The following is a 21,223-nucleotide window of genomic DNA, read 5'->3' on the forward strand; positions in this document are numbered from 1 at the left end:
TGCGTGAATTCATCAGTGTGATTACCTGAGGTGTGCTACTTCACAGGGGGTAATCTGCCAGCCTGCTTCATACCCTCCAAACTTCAGCGAGTCCACTAATGAGCGCTTGGAAAAAGTTAGTCAAGGTGGAGAGGTGCTTTGAGGAGCTCTATACCCAAGACCCAATACACACTGTTATTATATATGCTGGCGCAGAAAACAAAGAGTGGCTGTCTGTTTTGCAAAAGATAGGACAAATACTGTTTGAGTAGTTTGTTTCAAACCTGAATGCACATAATAAAATGGTCCTACGGACAGATGAAATTGGAGCTTCAGAAGAGTGGAATCTTGACAGATGCGTAAAGAGCTCCCAAGTATGACTATGACAGGTATTATTTCGGAGCCACATTCTGTACATCCTTTGTGACAATATCCTACATTAATCATAAGAGACTCAGAGGGTTCAGGTAGTCGCACCGAGGGGTCGCTTCTTTCTGAGGTGATGTGGAGGACTGCCGCTTTCCACCTTTACTTTAAGAACATGTGGATTAGAGACCAGATCAGCCTCTCTCTCATTCTCCTTTTCTCTTCTCTTTCTCCCTAGGAGCTCAGGCCATGGCTTTAGAAAGACAGCTGCCATGAGCAAGGCTTAGGACAGTCCACAGGGATGGAGAGAGTGAGAGTGTCAAAGAACAATAAAAGTTCAAGAAGAGCTTGGTTATGATGGATAAGACAAGTGAAAGGGAGGGAGCAAAACCCAGAAAGGATATATACAGTTTACATAGATGGGTACTGTAACATTCCCCTACTTCTTGCCCTATGTCTCTATCACACAGCATCAAAACATAGCTTTATTCCCTTGAGTGGCCAGCCTTTTTATCTGCTCCCTAGCTTCCCACGGCGGGCCGCATCCTCCCATAATCTGCTGCCGTTTCATGTCTGGAGCACTGTAGAGGAGGATAAGGGACTTGTTCAAGTGAAGATCAATGAGGTTGTATACATAGCATATGTGCATCAGGACAGTCAGATTCCTTTATTCCTTTCAAGGTGCCATCTGATCTAATATTAAAGAACATTATACATAGATGTATCAAGAAGCCAAAGAGTGTACCATGGAGTTGAAATAATTACCATTAGACTAAGAGTGTTGAGATTTCTGTTCACCACAGTGAAAACAGTATCTTTTTCTTTTCTTTTTTTTTTTACCTAACCACATCTCTGTAGATCACAGAGGATAGACACAATGAAAACAGTAAACATGTTGCATTATACATGGGTCAAAAACACACTTGGCTGTATGTCACAAGCACCTTGTTATTTAAGTCGGTGCCAAGTGTCTGTGGCTGCAAAATCAAAGCAGACTGATGTATTGGCAGCAATAGCTGGGGTTTGAAACTGTGTCAGTGAAGTGAGGGAAATCACTGGCGGCTGTTTTCTTATCGCTACACAGCTGGCTGACAAAATCTGCAAGGACTAATTGTGTATCAGTTGGAGGCTGAAGAAATTCATAGTTTGTGCTCCGACTGTTCTTTCTACTGTCTACCCACCTTCCCACCCAAGTGGCACGCACTCATACGAGACAAAAGGAACTGAGAGGCGAAACAGAGAGGCCTTGGGACACAAACACACAAGCTCACAAATCATCGATCGGCCCTAAAGTGAACCAGTGACCCTGACCTTCTCTGCCCCTTCAGGAGAAATCTCCTGCATGAATCTGTGGGAAGTAAAAAAAAAAAAGAAGCAAAATAGTTGGAAAGTTTAAAAAAAGTTAGGGTGAGATAAATGTATAAAGATGGAAGAGAAAAACGACACTAAGTTGATTGTGTTGGAATGAATTAAAAGGGGAAGGGAGAGAAATTTTGCATTTGGAGCTGGTGATCAAAGTCGCACTCACAGGAAATCTCTCTTAATGAGAGCTATACAAGAAAAGAATGGAGCAAGACAAGAATAAAAGAAAAGAGGGGTGTAGCGTGCCATTCCTACACAGGGAAAAAAAAAAAAGATGAATCGTGTACAGTGCCTTGTAGAATTGTGTGTGTCGGGCGGGGTGGGGGGTGGGTGGCTTGGTTGAAGGGTGTTTTCAAGATCGTTTTAATGTCTTCACTGTGGGAGCGTCAGAGGCAAGGCCAGGTTAATTAAACCCATGGGAGAACCAGCTGAGGGGGCCCGCATTTGAATATGTCACAGAAATAGCACAAGTGTGTCAGCCGATGCCGGATGGTGGGTTTGGCGAGCAAATATGTTGACTATGCATTACACACTAAAAGGAAGAGAGAGAAATAAAGACTGCCAGACAGCAAAGGGGTGGGGGCTCGGGCATAATTTGTGTGGCACTGATGTTTTGCTCCTCTTTTACCCACTGTGCCACCGGATTTCTCTGAGTTATTAATGTTTGTCATTAGCAACATTACGCTGGAGGATAGTGACTGGAAAAAAAAAGACTGAAGAAATTTATATGGGACAAATATTGACAATAGCAGGCTCATGGGAATTGGAGAAGAAGAAAAGATGCAAACTATGTTAATGAATGGTAATTAACCACCAGGGTTTGTCTCTCCTGAACCTCGGATAAATTGGTCCCCGAGTTGCAGCTAGAGACAGTCCTGGCCTAATCCTTTATTATAAAAAGATAAAGGAAAACGACATCATTAGCATATATTTGAAAAGGGAGGGGGGATTAAAAAGTGGAATTATTTCTCTTTAATTCTTGAACGGAGGATTCCTCAAACCACTATTAATTACATATAATAAAAAGGAAGAGGGAAAGTGGTGAAGAGGAAAGCAGAGCCAGGAAAGGTAAGAAAAGAAAGAAAAGTGATCTGTAAGGAGAGCGAGGTCTCATGTGTAGGATACCAACTCAAGGACAGAGGAGACCGGGATCATGATTTAATATTCAAAATGAATAATAAGAGAGGTAGGAAAAAGGAAACAGATAAAAGGGATTGGAAGTAGCTCTCTTCCAAAACACCACTGCTCTGTGTGTGTGTGTGTGTGTGTGTGTGTGTGCTCATCCAGGCTCTTATTAATGATGTCAACAGCAGGGGTTACTTGTTACAGATAGGAACCATGCCAACAGGCAGCTGTCAATCATGGGAGAGGTGTAAGAGCCCTGCTGTCCAGCAGTGCGCCCTCAGTCACCATCACACACTGACTGACAGTCCTTTGAACTACTGTATCGGGCAAATACAAGAAAACATTAAGACAAGGGATAACAATAACACAATCTTGACGGAGTAAAGTATGGGCAGGGATGGATTTTTATTTACAATTTTAAGACCAGGTTTTTTGTCAGCAAAATATCCTCATATAACATAATCACCGAATAAATTATCAACAGAAACAGTAAAGAGCAGATGCATCCATAAACAAAGTAAATACCCTCCGTGCCGTGTATTTCTACAAATGAAACGAAAGAAAGCTTGAATTACCAAACAGGATCTCTGAGGTTTGCCAAATGGATCTGAACTCTTTAAAGTAAATGTGCTCCATTTAACTCTCTCAAAATGATGACTTGGCACTCAGAGTCCCCACACTCTGAGTCCCGCATAGGGTCAAATAAATAAGTAGGAGAGGTAAAAGAAAGTTTACAAAAAAGTGTAAGTTAAACATAGCGTAAGCATTTGCCTTATCACCCCGGGTCTGAATCGAGCGTGGAGGAGAGTGGCTGCACTGTAAATGAGCTTGGCACTAAAGGGCCCTGTCTGATAGACATAGTGCACTGAGTGCTAACACAGATGTCGAGGGCTCATTTACAAAAGCTGGGGTGCTGTGTTGAGCCAGAGGCCCAGAGTGAGTCGACAGCGCTTTTCTCACAAATATTGGTTCTGCTGCCCCGGCTCAGCTTGGCTCAGCCCAGCTCCCACTGAGCGGGAACTGGGATGGGAAAGAAGAGGGGAGAGAGAAAAAGGAGAGGATGACAGTTTTCCCAGCCTCAGCCCAGGGAGTCAGGTTTTTTCGCTGACTGGTGTTGCGAGCGCGGCCAGCTCTTCTGTCAGCACTTTCCTCTCCTTCATCTTCACGCGCACAGCCTCCATTAGCTGGCCGGCAGAGGGGATCTGCAGGGGAGGGAAAGACAGAAAGAAGGAGTAGGGAGAAGTGGTAAAAGGGGTTCATGAAAATGAGGAAAACACACAAATGCACCACTATTAAAAAAAAGCTCAGATTTTTTGACACATGGCAGCTTTTCAGGAAGCCTGCATGCTGTTTTGTGAAACAAGAGAACCACAGATGGAGCCTGAGGACTTGGGGAAACTTCTGAGGGACTATTCATGCTGAGCGTTTTGACAAAGCAATGCACAATGGAGGCTACAGGGCAGCAGTTTCAGAGCCAAAGTTACCGTCCACAATGTCACAGCCTCCATTTTTAACATGTGTGTAGAACATGTGTCAAATGTGTCAAACAGTGGCTGTTTTATCTGTGCATCCTAGGAGGAAAATGGTCAGCTTTTTCTCCAAACTTACACTGAAACGGTGTCAGAAAGAAGGACACGGGAGAAAAAAAAGCCTGTCGCAAACAAAACAATTCAGATATACATACAGGCGTGCAACTACTGGCCTGAGATAGCACTCAAATAAACTTGTGTGAATCACTAGATGGTGTCAACAATAATCAATAATAAAAAGAAACCATTCATACTACATCACCCATATAATATTTCCTTTCAAATTATGTGCTGCCTTACAAAAAGCTTTTTTTTTTTTGGGACCAAAGAAAACAAATTGTTTACATAAACAATTCATGAATCACCTGGCTCAAAATATCCAAAACACCAGGAACTTATAAAAAACGTACTGGATTTAGATGCAGGTGATATACCTGGAAACCAAAATCAATTTCCAATATGCCTGGAGAGTGAGCACCTGCCCTCCCCGACACCTTCTCTGGTTCATTAAAGGCAACAGGAGCAGGGAACACAAAGCTGTGCGCAGGGACGTATGTGTGCGGTACGGAGTCTGCATGCATCAAAAACACTGCACTATTCCTCAGAGGACCGCAGCACTGAAGTAACTGCTGAGACATCTCCCCCTGCCTCTGTCCTCCAGGGAGGATTCACTCACTCACTCACTCACTCACTCACTCACTCACTCACTCTCTCTCTCACACACACACACACACACACACACACATAAACACATTTCCTAATCAGCTAATTGCATTTAGAGCGACTAACTATGCAAACAAACCCACTAAAATAGAGACAGAGCCACAACACAGGGTTCTGTGGGACAGCAAAGTGGGAGACGGGATCATTAAAAGTCCCAATGAGGGGATATTGGTAAACAAGCCTAACAGGTAAACATGATCTAAGTAAACCCGACATGTACAAGCTGAATTTCAAAAAAGTTGGAACACTGTAAAATGTAAATAAAATCAGAAATTGGTCTCATGAACCAATTTTTTTAAAATTATTTGTGACAGAAGACAGTCAGTTTTCTATTCCATGAAAAATATGAACTCATCTTGAATTTGATGGCAGCAACGCATCATTTACTTTTTGGAATTGGGGTTTCAAGTTTGAAAAAGGTATGAAATAAAGATTTTATTTACTTTCCTTCATTTTTTTTCTGTCATTTTCAACCCTCCAAAAATGACGGCGCTTCTTGAGACATAAACATAAAACTGCAAAAAGCACAAGTAGCTGCAGGAAACAGCCGAACCTTTGTAAACGCCAGACTTTTCTGGGCTTTTAGTTTTTTGGCATTCAATACTTGATTTGATATTTGATTCTTTTTCTGTGATTTACCACCTACATTAGCGGATTCTGTTATAAGCACTCGTCCACATGCTGCTCACAAATGGAACACGCATGACCATTGCTCCCTTTCATCTACCTGCCACGTTGACGAGGGACTGATACCCTGCAGGATGGTTGGAGGTAAGCTCTGATGCAGCTGCTCTATGGGATCCCCTGGGCTGCTTAAGGCAGTGTTAAGAACTGGCACTAATGTTATGCTACAGTTGATTTAGCTGGGCCCTTGTCCCCTTTGGCACAACTATCACCAGAACTAGCGCTGAGCAACACAACCACTGTTTCGCAAGAGACCCTGTCCCCTTTGGCAACACTAAAATAGCTACTGTAGCATTAAGCCATGCTAACTCACATCCATTACTATTCAACAGGCCCCGCAGAGCAGACCGTTTCTCAAGGTATGATTTCATGAGCATCTAAAGCCACAGACACTGACAAGTGAGTGTATGTGTGTATCTATATATATATATATATATATGTGTGTGTGTGTGTGTGTGCGCGTGTATACTGTATATGTGTGTGTGTGTGTGTGTGTCAGTGAGTGAAGACAAGAACAGGGGCTGCAAGCAAAAGGTGTTTTTATGAGCCAATTAAATGACACCACCATTCTATAGCCTGGGGCACACCTGAAGGCAAGGAGCAGCTCAAAGTTGCAGCACTCCAGTGACCGCTGTGTCATAGTGGCATTGCACTCAAGAACTTTTTTTTAACATAAAAGATCGATCATCCCAGTTCTTTTGTCTTCTCCCTTGGAACAGGTCGGCACAATTATTTCTGAGGGCCCAATTTGTAAGTTGTAGAGATAAGTGTCAGGCAACTGGATATCTAAACGAGGAGGGAGGGGAAATCACAGAGCCTAAAAGAGCTATAAGAGGATACATCTGCATGTAAAGAGCAAATGTCTTGCCACAGTTACTCACGAGTCAACACCACCAATGATATGTGGGTAGATTTGGATGTCTAATTTCAGAGGTCTACAATAAAACCAACATTTCCCTTCTTTAGAGGATTTATGTGTACTCTGACAACATGACTTTGTTATAGTTTGTATATTTGCAAAGCAGTAAACACAAAGTGAACTATTACAACACAATGACCATGAAAAACGTCAGAAACTAACTTGTATGAGAACCAAAGGATACCTGCGATGATTTTGTTTGGTCCCTTCTCAGTGAGTGATCGCCAATCTAGGCCACTAGTCAAGGTAAGGGAGAAATAGTTTCAGTAGTTCTATCACAGAGGGGGGGGGGAAGCAGCTCTTTGATCTTTGATCCTCTCACTTTTGTTTGAAAATCAAATTTAAACTGGGGAATAACAACAACAGCAGGATAAGTAGATTAAAAAAAGCACAAAGGCACCCTACTAAAAAGTCTTGCATTTGATTATCTCCAATAATGAATATGTCACATTAGCAAAGAGGGTCTCAGGTAAGAAAATCACAAAAGCACCGACAGGCCTATTCTCTTGCTCTTCTTCATAATTACCTTCCCTTGCAGCAGAGATCCCTCTCTTTTTCTCCCCTTAAGGCCACCAGGGACTGATATGAAAGGGAATTGGACACCTGGGGCCACAAATACTGTAATTAAAAAATCTCTCATTTTCTTGATGTGTTGTTTGGAAACATCATTTCAATGTGCAACATGCATTTGTTAGGGATCTGACCTAAATACACTCAAGATTAAACACAGGAAAGCACCGGGTCTTTGTTTCAGGCTCCTACTCATTAGGTGAGAAAATGAGGTGATTCAGCCATGATATGGCTATAAATATAGAAAGGTGATATCCATACAAAAGGCATGCAACCTTTAGATAAAATTCAGCGATAGGAAACATAACAACTTCATAATACGGCTCAGAGCCCAAGGTGAGGCCCTCACGAACAGTGGCTCTGCTGGCAACAAACTATCACAAAACAAAACCTAAGTCTAATTACCTTTCAGTACTGGACTGTTCAGTGATGTGAACACATGTAGCCATTTATCTAGTGAGGAAATATCCACTTTTATCATGAACAATCTTTTTGTCTCGTCCTAAAGGGCCTGCTGTGTTCCATTATCGACATTTGGAATCAGACTGGCAGCAACCCTAAAGGAGACGCATTATGTCCTTTTTGGCTCAAGTTATTGAAACACACAAAGAATGTAACAGCCACTGGCCGGTTAATGACACCATTAATAACTGACGTCGTGATTCCTCTGTCACATACCGACTCCATAAGTTCTTGACTGCACTGTTGGTCCATTTGTTTGAGCTTTCTTTAAGATTTTAGCGGTTAACATTAACACTGTTGCTCAAATGGGGGATACGTACACCAGTGCTGTAACAGCAGTTACCTGTTCTGCACTGTTGCTTCATTCAATGAGAAATTAAAGCTATTTGATGTTAATAGCAAAGCAAAAGGCAAGAGCAGAAGAGAGTCAACTTCCCAAACCTGAGGGGCATCCAATGGAGCATCATCTGAAGGTGAAGTCAGGGTGGGGTAATGAAAAAATAGGCTGGATAACCTGGATAAGTGACGTAACTTTACCCTGCAATTGAGCAGCTCACTGAATGACACGTTTTCAGATAGAGAGCCCAAAATAAAATACCAGGATTGTGTTTTTTTTCTGAGATTTTGACTTTGTAGTGACCTCAGACACCCAAATATCTCCGTTCAAGCACAGAAAAGAGTGATTTTTTCCATAATATCTCCCTTTTGAAGCTAAGAAATAGAAACATGCTTCCATTATAATGAAAAGTCTATTCCCCGGGCCCTTTAAACCTCAACCAACAAAATCGAAGTCATCCCGAACCTCTTAATTGTCAAAAAACAACACAACAAAAAGCTAAATATGCTGTTTGAATTTACCTGAAATTTAAGCTGAATGGAAAAAGTCTCACCACACTCCATATATCAACAAAAACATCCACCTACTCTTCTCTTGGGAGCCCCCTCCCCAGTCCCATCCACTGATCCAGTGACATATTTACAATACAAAGGCTCAGCTCAAGTTCTCTCCACACACATACCAAACATACTTACAGAGATAAAAAAAAGAGTGGCTGATTTAATTAGCTCAATCATTAAATGGGGCTTAATTAGTCACTCTCCTTCAGAGAGAGAAGAGTGGGACTCAGAGCTGTTCCTTGTCATTACAGTGGCATAATGAGCCACACAACACAATACACTACCGCTCACCCTCATCGCTCCGACAACAACAGGAAACTTTCTCAGCACATTGGAACTGTCAGGAAAAACAACCCCTGATGTGTTGAAAAGTTAATTAAGTAAAATCCCATGGAACTATCAATACAGCGAGGAGCTTAGCCAAGAAGTGACACGAATACAGTGCGAGTTAACACGGTTTACCGTAGCAGAAATGAGCAACAGCAAGCTCTGCCTAAAGTTTGATTGGGTTTGAAATTACAGGAACTATTCCAGCTCTAGAGACCGTCCATAAATGCCTTTGATTGTTTATAACAAGTCCAGTCCAGACTGGTCCAGCCCATCTTCGCCACTCTCTTAATGTAAGGTTCACCTGCTTGTTATAGCTTGGAGGCTGATAAGAAGTGATGCTTGTATGTCTCCCTTGGGTGTAATTGCGAGGTAAATATTAGCAGGCCCTCAGCGCCTTCCCACACCAGTAAACCAAACTGCTGTCCTCTCATAAAGGAATCAACAGAGTCAATGACTTTTTAAATGTTATTATGCTGTCATGAGGCTTGAGATAGGTATGTGTGTACAAAATGAGTCTGAAAAATTATCTGGAGGGAATGCGTGTTTGTGTGCATGTACACTAACTCGTCCTGTTCATTATTGGCCAGCAGCAGAAGCCAGTCATTTCCCTGTCTTCATAAAGACTTGGCCCATTAAATTCTACCTCCAGTCAATAATTAGGACTCCACAAATAAACCAAAGGCAATTAAATCAATGTTTCCCCGGGTCGGTGCCCGGATCCCATGGCCCACATGGACACTCCATCTTCACTGCTGGCCTTATTCATGGTAGGTTGCAGTGGAACCGCACAGAGCACCCCCTGGTCTGCTCATGATTATTAGGTAGCATTGTCCCTTGATTCTTGATATGGAGTGTTGCTTATGGTGGCTCTCTGCTGAGAGAGACATAGTTTGATTTCATTAACTCATCGGTGGAAGTGAGGGTAGAGGAAATTAATGCAATGTTTCATTTCATTTTGAGTGGACGTGTGGGGAAGCTCTGAGGGGGCTATGGAAATCTATGGCACTTCTTTGACATGAAGGGCGTAGTAAAGCAGTACATGTAGAGTCACGTATCTCTATACCTGCTACATTCAGTTTGCTATTATTGCTCTCTTTCTTGTTATGTTGACATGTGGCAGTGCATGACAGTGATTGCGAACAATAGCCGCACACAGAGCCATATCAACACACAGATGCCTCTCTGGAGTTCTTTCACATTTGCAACTACACAAACACACACACAGTCACACACAAACACAAAGTGAATGATGGTTTTGCTATTGACAGGGCCACTGAGATAATAAAGTGCTGTCCCACTGGCAGCTCCATTAGGCACTGACAGTGACAGGATGAGGCTGTTGCAAGTGTGCACGTGCACACACAAATATGCACAAATACACGGACACACTTACACACACACACAGAAATGGACATATCCTCATCCTCTTCCAGTGACAGGCCAGCCAGTTAAGGACATGGATCTCTCTCATCTTTCCTTTCATTGGGTCTATTTCTGTCTCTGTGTCTTTTTATCTGAAGAAGTGTGTGAGTACAGCTCCCGATATGATCATATCACTATTAGAGGAGTGTGTTATTAGTGTCATAGGCAGGGTGACAGGCTGGGCCATTACACTTCATAGATGTTCTGCTTGGTGAGTCTTTCACAAGCTATGACAGAGAGCAGAGAAACTAAGTGGGTACAGTGTGAAAAATGTTTTCTTTTTAAGCATTAGCTTAAACATGGCGCAGAAACATTCTCTCAGGGGTCTCAAAAATATAACATTTGAAAATCTGCTTGATCAACCAACAAACAGACAGTATACACATCTTCAGAGATTTCTTATGATCTCTTGTTGGGTGAGATGCCCCATCGTCTCTCAGAAAAGATGAAAAGTGACAGGTGGAGACAGAGCTTGGTGCCCGCTTGATATGACAATATGATTTTAAAAACCAGAGAGTGAGAGGAAACCAAAAGACCGAGAGGAGGAAAAAAATATATATAAATAAATAAATAAAAAAAACAGAACAAGATGGACTTGAAAGGGGATAGAAAAAGTCTGATTCAGTGAAGGGGGGGCGGTGACTGCAGTGGTCCCAGCGGTCCCCACAGGGACCTGGGGGCAAGTCTCAGCCATGTCATACTCAGCTCTTCTCCTCCTCCACTCTGCACACCAGCTCCAGCCCCCCTTCCACCATCCCTGTTCTGCCCACGGAAAACGTCGATAGCAGGCTGCCGGTGCCGAGGTCTCTGGTGGACACTAGCTCATTCTCCCGGCATCGACAGGCCCGCCAAATCAATATTTAGTTCCCCACTAACAAGCTGCCTCGGGGTCTGAGCCAGAGAGGGAGGGAGAGAAAGAGAGGAATGCGGGACAGAGGAGGACGGTAAAGAGAGACAGAGCAGGGAGTGAGAGCTGTCCAGCTAGAAGGGAAAAACATGGATTCGGTGGAGTGCTGTGTGTGTGTGTTAGTGTGGGAGGGGGAGAAGAAGGTGGAAAGGTCAGAAGAAGATCTGGGGAACAAGAGAACAGTGTCTGGTGTGTGTCGTGGTGCGGAGGCGACGCATGAGTGCCTGCAGCAGCTGCTGACATGAACACAGACAAGACGCGCACACACACTCGACACTCTCAATCATACACATATCACAGCGAGCAGACGTTGACAGTGCTGAAGCACAGCTACAGCAGAGCACTTACAGATGAGTGGCTGTGTGCACACAAAGACTCCAACAGTGAGAATGTACTTGCTTTCCTTTGTTTTATCGTTTGCATCGTTGTTTTTCGAGCCTGAAGCAGGATCGCCGGGATGGGAGCTAAAATTCATCCTTGATTTACTGTATCTGCGTGAACCTGCTGCCCTAATTTTTTTCCTTCACTGAGACTGACAAAGCAGTATATCTGCTGCACAAAGCTTGCATTAACAAACATGCAAACACTTTTAGAAAAAAAACTTCGGTCAACTTTCCGGACAGAAAGAAAGAAAAAAATAAATAACCAAAAACTTTAGCACATTAATTATTTTAGGTCAATAATGTAGCATCATTATTGAATCCTAAAGCTGAATCTAAATTGAATTCACTGAATTATGTAGTTCATGCATGACTGGATGTAAACATTTATCAATCTGTGACAAAAACCGTCTCCCATAGTTACGAATAAAACATAGTAATTAAAAAAAAGAAAAAAAAAGAAAAACACACCGTTTAGGAATAAGAAAAATCGCATCTTTTTAAAAAGAGGTGTATATTAGTTTTATTAATTACACAGATAATTAAACAAGTCAAGCAGTGTTGCATGCTACATTAGGCTGCACTAGCAACGAGTGCTTCTGCCATGCAGGTCACTAGCAAGGGCCCCTAAAAGCCAACAATTAATGCAGTGACAAGTAATTATGCTTTTTGATTAAATAAAGCAAACCGATTTAAGTTCTACTTGCAATTACATACTTAGGGGGAAATAAAACAAGTGCAGGTGTTTCTTTAAATGATTTGTTTTGACAGAGTTCCACATTGCTCCATTTCAACGCACGCGCAGTAGGGAAGCACAGTGATATCAGGACATCGTAGGATCTCATCCGACAGCTTTGTTCTAAAACACTGCAAAGATAGAAATGTGGCGTTTCATCGTGTAAGCTTTCCCCGGCGAATTGTGTACGATCACCGCACGCAACGTCTGCATCTGCCAGTGGGCTGTCATGACCGGAGTGGAGCAAAAATGTTTCCACCACAAGAGAGGTGTCCGAGGCAATTAGGTACGAAAAAATATGTGCGGATATTGACGTTAGCCTAAATGAGTTGGGAAATATTGGCGTATCTGACGCAAGTACAAATCTGACATGACTGCAGGTTGGTGAGCCTGACCTTCTGTTGGAGAATGAGGCCGAAGTGGTCCATCCATTCTTGGTCTCGTGGACTCTCTGTGCAGGCTGACGTTCTCTGAAAGTACAGCAGCAAACACATACCACTGTATTTCAATAACAAGAAACACAAAATACACACGGTGACGGAGGATCATTAGGATGTTTAGAGAGAATGCCCTAAAAATATCAGAGGAATGTTAGTATCGTGTCAGTACCAAGATGTGATGTTTCCAGAGGGGACACGCCAAATTATCTGACATTGGCCTCTTTTGAGTGTGCTGCTGAAAGGCAGAAATGCACACACACACAAGTTAGGACCTTGAGGAAGCTCTCTGGAGACTCAGTGGCAGGGTATGCCAGGATACCTTTGCATACTACTCTTCTCTAAAGACTTTAAAGAGAGGTAGCCTTGTTACTGCTAATGAACAGGGTGTAGAGCAACCGCATGGCAGTGTACACCTCAGCACTTATGTATTACCTTCTCACTTCAAACTCCCAGTGTTGCCACTAGAAATTATGTGACGAGCCTTTCAACGCCTCACGGGGACGCGGGAAGGGCAGAAGGGGTGAAGAGTGTACGAGTGTTTGAATTCAAATGTCCCTGGGCCTACAGAATGGTGGACCTGACAGGCACAAACCTGTGAGGTTTGTGGTGGCAAAAAATCTAAAGTATGTTCATTTTTAGAATGAGTCTCAGATTACACAACGCCTGGGGCAAAAAGGCCACTGTCAGCTTTCATCTTACCAAATCTGACAGGCTTTTTCTTTCATTTTTTTTTTTTTTTTACAGGTGAAAATAAATAAGCAATGTTAATATTCAGGTATTCAAAGTCTAATATCACTTTTCCAGTCTGGCTAAAGTTTTTAGGTGCCATTTGTTAGAATGTCATACAGTTTGATAGAAAGGTGAGGAAACCTAAAGGAAAGAACCATTTAAATTTGGATCGCATGCTGTGAGATGCAGGCATTAGCCTTGGTGGAAAACTGTGCACTCGGAGTTCCCTTTTAGTTTATCGTCTATTGCTACAAATTTTTTCTTCTCAACAGCCAACTGCATTGTCCCACCAATACAGCTCTTACCTGTCAGGATATGGACACAGGACCTCTTAGAGGGGTTTCCTTCGGTATGTGGGACTGAGATCTGGACAGTGAAACCTTAAAGTCCAGTTGATTGCTCGGTGGGACCTCCGTGGACCAGCTTTGTTTCATTGGATCCCACAGATTTTCTCAGATCAATGGGATCTGGGAAGTTTGGATGTTGGGTCAACACCTAAGTCTCTTTGTTGTGGTCTGGGTAAGTTCTCGAGTTGTATTGGGTGTTGGGAGCGTCACTGCTATGGGGAGGGAGATTGGTGTGCAGTAATGTTTATGTGGGTAGTGCAACTAAAAGCTACAGTCTACTAAAATGTAAAGAACCAAGCTTTTTCTGCAGCAGATTGCACTGAAATGGGAAGATTATTGTAGATAACATTAACTGTCATTATGTTGTTTTCAACATTTTATATGTTAGTCTTGTTTTTTAATTATATAACGAGTGTAATGACGAATTTCAGGTAGTTAATCCAGCAGTTTGGCTTGAATTTTCATTATAAGCTGCTACGAAGAAACAGCATTCTTGCACTAACAAAGATTCATCTGATCAGCCAATTAAACCTTAACAAAAGTCTTTCAGGTGACTGACTGTATACAGAAAATAAATACAGCCATCATGATGGCTGTTTTGAAACCTTTTGGCCAAAGTCATCTTTGTTTTTTTAAACTGGATGTGACAAGCAAGCAAAACTATGAACCCCTGTCATGTAGCAACTTGTCAGTCACAAGCTAGTCATGCTTAAAAACATACTTGCATTTTTCACATTGTTCGAAATGGAAGAACAAATTGTTAAATGAACATCTTCATTGGCCTAACTTTTTCAACTGGAATGCTCTTTTCACCCTATATGCACAGTCTATAATCCCAGTTCATAGATCAATACCAGATGAAATATGCCTCTCAGCTTGTTATACAGAATCATCATCACAGTCAGCAGTAGAAATCATTTGAAAAAGGGTGTAAATTTAAAAAATGTGTAGCAGATGACTTAAGACATCAGATTAACAATTTTCTGCAGCTCTTAATAATGCATGGGAGTTGGCAGTGTTGACTGCTGTAACAGTAAAGCCTGTCTGTCACTGCCAGAACAGGATGCTGACTGGCCAAAGCTTTTGCATTTGGACACAATTGAGTAACTTTGAACCTGGTGAGATTCTCTCATGATTATGTCTTGCAAATCTTGTCGTTACTTTGCTGTCTAATAGCCTCTCCGTGCTCTCTGATGAGAGGGCTAGTGCTGGACTGCCTTATTAGGAAGCGTTTTAAAGAGGGAGAGAGGAAGGTAAACTGAGACAAAGCAGCTGAACTGAAATCTCTCAAACCACGAATGAGCATGGCCGTGAAAGACTGCATGTGTGCAGGAGGGAGAGTGTGTTTGTCCACCCTTGGTAGAGATATAACAAATAACTGACCGTCTATTTAACATTACGGTGCAAAAGAAACAGGCCTGGCAATTACAGCCTTATTACATCTGGATCATTAATTCCACAACAGGTTACCGAGGGAGTCTGGAGCAACTCGGGCCTTTTTGGTGCTTTGTTGCACACCGTGGAACGGATAGAGGAAAATATTAAATGTGCAGCATGATACAAGTGAGTATGTATGTTCTATCACACACACACACACACAAACCTTCACATGCATGTAGTTACACATCATTCATGTTGTGTCTTTGTGGATGTAGTTTTGAGAAATGATGCTGCTCAAAGCGTTTGTGGATTATTTAGCAAAACCTTTCATATGTACGAATAAAAGAAAGCAAAAAAAACAGAAGTTCTCCTGTGTTTTCACTCACTTTCTGTCAATAACTGCACAAGCAGTTGCAAAAATATCCCTGTCACAGCTACATTTCTGTTAAATAAAACACCTTTGAGTAAAATCTCCTCTTTCTGCAAGATCAAACATCCAAACTCTGACCGATACTAGCTGCTTTTGGTCATTACATGAAGTTAATGTTTTCCTGAAATTCTCCTTGAATGTAACCACCACCAGGAAAGATTAAAATTCTAATAAGCCTAAAATTCATAATTCATCTCAGAACTCGGTGCTGGTACACCAAAGTCTTGACAAATTTAGCAAACACTGTTGATAGGAAGTATCTGCTAACCCACAAAAGTAACAATGTAGGCACAATGTGGGCATTCTTTTTGGAGGAAAACAGCAGTACAAGCGATGCATTGGAGACGCCAGCACACTGGGACCACACATCCAAGTGACTGAACCAATACATTTGACATATTTTAGAATTATTGAGAACTCTCAGGACACCCTGATAACCTTGTGTGCATCTTCAAGTCCAAAAAAAACTAAAAACTGTGCAGTAGCTCCTCCTAACATTTCAAAATAGGAAGCTAAGAGTGGTGCTGACACATGAACATAGGCTCTGACAAAAGCTCTTTGGGCAATTTTTCAGTTAAAGCTTTGACATAACAATTCTTTACTGGATTCAGATTGCAAGTAACTGTACAGCTTACAGGGAAATTAACAAGTAGCTTATCATCTTCAACCAAACTAAAGCATTTGACTTTTGGTCGGTACAAACAGGAATTTTCTATGCCTGAAAAACTGCCACAAATACACAAGTTTGTCGACTGGTGAGGCGCCTTTTGGCATGATGCATTAATATTCCCTTTCCCTTTTAGTCATCAAAGGTTAAAATCCCAAACTCCACATAGCCACACCAGATAAATACACTCATGTTAAGGCACAAACTGTGCAGTAAAAGGATCAAATTGGCTTCAAGTGTAAATAAGTGCCTGGTGCGAGCTTCCTCATCTTGAAATACACGGGAGGAAGTTCCGGGGGATGGGAGGCGGATTGTAACATCGCCGCTGATTGATGACATAGCAGGGAATGATTTATGATAGAAGGAGTGAGAATCAACTTGGCAAAAAGTTTGAAACAATTTTGCAAGCAGCCTACGGTCAATAGCAAAGAATTCTCAGCTCAATGGCTGTTTTCACCTGAAATTAAAAGCTGTACTGACTCAACTTACATCTTGTATTAAGTTGACAGGAGCTGCGGGTGTTGACAAGTTTTTGATTGAGTCTAGATTGAGAACACTGGCTTTAAACAAGATGCCACATCCTTGTCAACAGCAAAATAAGTTCCAAATTTATTCGACGGATGCCTTTGTGTGTTTATCAACTTTTACTGAAGAGGATTTCTGACCTCGCTCATTTACATATATCCATCAAATCCCCAATAAAAGGTCAAACAAAAGCAGAGATTTCGAGCAAGATGAATTCTGCTAGATACAGGTGAATCGAACTATGGACAGAGGGATTCGGTTTCTCACTTTTTCCACTCTTTAACATCAATGCCCAATTTGTTTCCTGATGTACGAGCGAAGCAGCCTCGAACCAATGACTAAGTTAAAACAGTCGACACCCCAAACTATTATTTCATATTGATGACACGTCTTCTTTAGTTCCAGGTGCAATCAGCCAAAACGTTTGGGATGCTTTAAAGTTTGATAGCACAGAAAATCTTTGTGCCGGCGATAATTTAAACAGGATAAAGATCCACAAGCTGGCATTTGTGTGAAATGTTGAACCACTGTCCCCTGGTCTTACCTGATCCGTTTCCATTATGTCAGCAAGATCATTCTCAGACATATTGAGGATGGAGGCAGCAATGGACTTGGCTTTGATCATAGACTTGGCTGCGGGGCCGCTCTTTGCTGCCACGGAGCTGGCCTGCCTCAACCTCCTCCTCTTCATCAACTGCTGCTTGACCTCTTGAACGTCTAAAAGTATTTCACTGGCCATGGTCTGAAAGGGGAGGAGAAAGATGAATGAAAAAAAAAAAAAAGTAAAAAAGGAGGATGATGAAATGGACATAGAAAAACAAGAGGGATAGCTCTGCCTGGCAGATGAATAAATGAAATTGATCAAGCATGCGCCAGAGAGGCCTAGTACATTATGGAGGAATATTGAGTTTGACACACTCAGATTCTCTTCGGTTGCGCCTCACGCTCCCCTGTAGGAATGCGGACCTGAGGGTTGGTTGCCCTGTCGATTGAAAGCTGAGGGAACACGGCTTTGATATTAAACACACCCCAAGTTTTGCTAAATTCTCCACAGACGGAGAATCATGCATCAGAGAGAGGAAGAGAGAGACAGGGAGCTACTGAAAATACAGCCATTCATTTATTTATTTGCTTTTCTGAATGTATCACAGTACAACAGGGCAGCATAACACCTTTAATAATTAAGCTATGAGGGGCTGTTTCAAATAGTGCCCGAGTGGATGGCAAGCAAGAAACGGAAGGCCTGGGATGGCACAGTTGTCGAGCACTAAATGGGAGTTTGCTCTAAATACAGAGAGACAATTAAATGTTAAAACTGCCACTGTACACGCGGAAGCCAATAAAGTAAACTCCCCTTTGCTTCATTTTGAGCTTATTGATCGAGGCAATAATCTTCTGTATCATTCCCTTGTAAGCCTGCTGAAAAGCTGACCTTGGGTAGATGGTCAGATGAGGGAAAGTTAAGACACAGGAGAACTTGCAGTGCACAAAAACAAAACACAAAATAAAGAAAGAAAGAGAGAAAGAAAATAAATATAGAAAGGTTTGTTCTAGAACAGTAGACAATATGAAGAAACTAAACGATTAATGGTGTTGTTATACGTTAACACGCATAATTAGAAACAAACACTAAAGTAACAGGATTATCACACATACAAAGTGTGTCTTCACGCTTGTGAGTTTCAGACAGGAGTACCAGGTGAACTTCCCACAACAGAGTGCTGTGTGAATGGTTAAAGGCTGACAATATGACCGATCTGTCAATTAGCAAGATTAAGTGTACACATAAAGCTCTTACTTTCAGAACCTTAAAGGAAATTGGTCTATAAATGCATTTCAACTGTCTCGCTCCTGCCTGAACAGTCTTCTTTTGTTGAAAAGATAACAATGTTGTTCTCTTTGTTTCTGACCATCTCTGGTCTAATGCATGAACTGTTAAAAATCAATTAACGGCCTAAAAGTAACAAACCTGAGAGTCAGCGAAAATTCAGGTGTCTTTTACTTACTATCATGTAGTACGATGGTTTAATCGTCAATTTAGATCAATTTCAACTTGGAGAAAGGAAGGCCTTTCTTCTTAGGTGGGCTTCTGCCTCCACTTGAGTGGTAATATGTAGATGGACAAACAAGAACCTCATTCATCTCCTATTAAATAAAGGCCGCTTTAGTTCATTTTGTTGATCTGAGAGCTGCGTTTACCCCTAAGGAATACACAGCTCATTAACTAAGAGTTGGAGATCCCATTATTTTACTTACAGCCTAATAAATATTCGCTGTCACTAGCCAAGAGTTACATTCAATAAACCCTGCGTGTGGAATAATCCAGATAGAGATTAATGGGAGAATTTATCACCCATTCTTACCCTTAAAAGATGGGTGGGATGGGTTAATGCAAGCGTTCACACACACAATCTATTAAAATATAGAGACAAAAGATTATGTGTGCATGCATCCGTGTGTGTCTGTGTACTCTTAGCCTGCTTAATGCCAGAAATGCTTTAGCCGGTGGGCCAATTTAGGACAAGATGCAGATTAGAGCAAGGCGATGGGGATCAGATGAGCAGCTAAAAGATATCCTCTTTAATAACTTGTGACCGCTGAAAAAACTCTTCACACACACGAGCACAAAGGACAAACTGGCAAAGGGGAAAGCAGGAGGAGAAAATGCTTCATTTTGTTGGATTATCCAAGCTGCTGTTCTGCAGCAGTTACCGTCACCACAGGTTTATTAAGGCAGCATCTTTTGCAGGTTTTGCTCTCTCTGTGCTTCAGAGGATATATTTGGGTTTCTGAAAACAATGGCAACATTACATTTGGAGCTCTCTAGGTTTGAAAATATCTAACTCGATGCGCGGGTTCAGATTAACAATAGAAAAGTATGACAGCTCAGAGTGGAGATATCCAGCTTCCTCAGCTTCATCTCCACCCAGCTTTCATGTCACATCATGCTGGATTCACTGTACCCTGAGAGTGGGAAGAAAACATTTCTGCTTGCTCTTCAGCTGCAGCATAGTTCACTTTAGAAAGAAATGAGATACATAAGATAACAACACTATCAGGTTTTTATACTTCTCCTCACCCTCTAAGAGACATGCTATTTTTTTTTGGAAGGTGGACATTCCGTTTTCCCGTTTGACACTGAATGCAAAATCAGCGACATGACAATTGATTTGATTGTACCTAAGAGACTCTCAATGGCCAAATGGCAGACAAAGAAAATCATGTCTAATTTTGGCGCATGGTAGTCTGTGTTAGTCTTGGTTTGTTGTGTGTGCTTGTACTCGCTTTCGGGCAACTTACCATGAGCTATATCATAAGGTAATTGTTGAGTTCACGTGTTATTGAGTGCTATGGATCTCCAGAAAGGTTAACCTCAAGAAGAGATGGGTGTAGAGGAGTCGAGTGGGTCAGTCGACGCCCTAATTAAGGTCAGTGTAAAAAGATGCGCAAATTCCGAGTGGGAAAAGAAGCTTTTGTACTTTCTTTGAGATTTAAATCAAAGCGTGTTACCGACATTTCAATAGGACCAAAGAAAATTGTGACGACTTGTGTAAAAATGGCAGAATATGTCTCTGTTAAGTTAAAATTGGCTTTCACAACTCAATGTGTCTTTAAAACACTGTTTTATGGTCGTTCTTAAGCATACGTACAAGCTTTACGGCAACGTCAAGTAATTAAAAATAAAATTCGGTTACCCCAAAAATATACCATGCAAACTAGGCGCATTATTGTGGTTTTTTCGGTAAGCGCGACAAGCCAAAGTATCGCTTTCACTGGAACAATCTCAGTGTGTATCTGTGTCTTGTGGAATAGTCACAACACGCGGGGGCCACTGTTTAGCAGTTCAAGAGCAGTGCTTACAGCCTGGGGCGTGTGCAGGGGCCAAAAGGGTTTCTGGCTCACAATATAAAAAAAATCTCCACACACAAACACACACCAACAGCACATACAGGCACAAAGAACAATAAAACAAACAAAAAAAAAGCTCATAAAGACACAGACACATCTACACACACACAAACACACACGCAGCCCTCCGGTCCTGATCAATACATGACAAGAGTAAATCTCCTCCGGACGTCAGGCAGTCCAATCAAAGGGCTTGGTGTTCTTATAGGGGATCACAAGAGCCAGGGGGAGACAAACAATGATGTGAATCCTCAACAACACAATGGCCTCAACGGCTTAGGGTTATGGGAATGGAGGAGGAGAGTAGTGCAAGCATATGGTGCATTTCTATACACGTCTTTATGGAGACAAATCTATATGTAATGCGGCTTTCATTTTAAGATTTTATGAGGATATTCCCTCATT

At 41.9% G+C, this 21,223-nt stretch overlaps 1 protein-coding gene across 1 annotated transcript in view; it reads right to left on the reverse strand.

Annotated features, from left to right (window-relative positions):
* Positions 1-3,213: 3,213 nt before the first annotated feature.
* Positions 3,214-21,223, reverse strand: part of cntln (centlein, centrosomal protein) — an 85,545-nt gene continuing 67,535 nt past the window's right edge. Inside the window, exons 25-27 of the mRNA XM_072384961.1 lie at positions 17,454-17,651; positions 12,787-12,861; positions 3,214-4,034 (exon numbers count right to left, since the gene is read on the reverse strand). Coding sequence (XP_072241062.1) covers positions 3,924-4,034; positions 12,787-12,861; positions 17,454-17,651 — 384 coding nt within the window. The 3' untranslated portion in view covers positions 3,214-3,923. The remainder of the gene's footprint in view (positions 4,035-12,786; positions 12,862-17,453; positions 17,652-21,223) is intronic.

This window comes from Leuresthes tenuis, unplaced genomic scaffold, assembly GCF_036924035.1.
Source record: "Leuresthes tenuis unplaced genomic scaffold, fLeuTen1.0.hap1 SCAF_4, whole genome shotgun sequence".
NCBI lineage: Eukaryota > Metazoa > Chordata > Actinopteri > Atheriniformes > Atherinopsidae > Leuresthes > Leuresthes tenuis.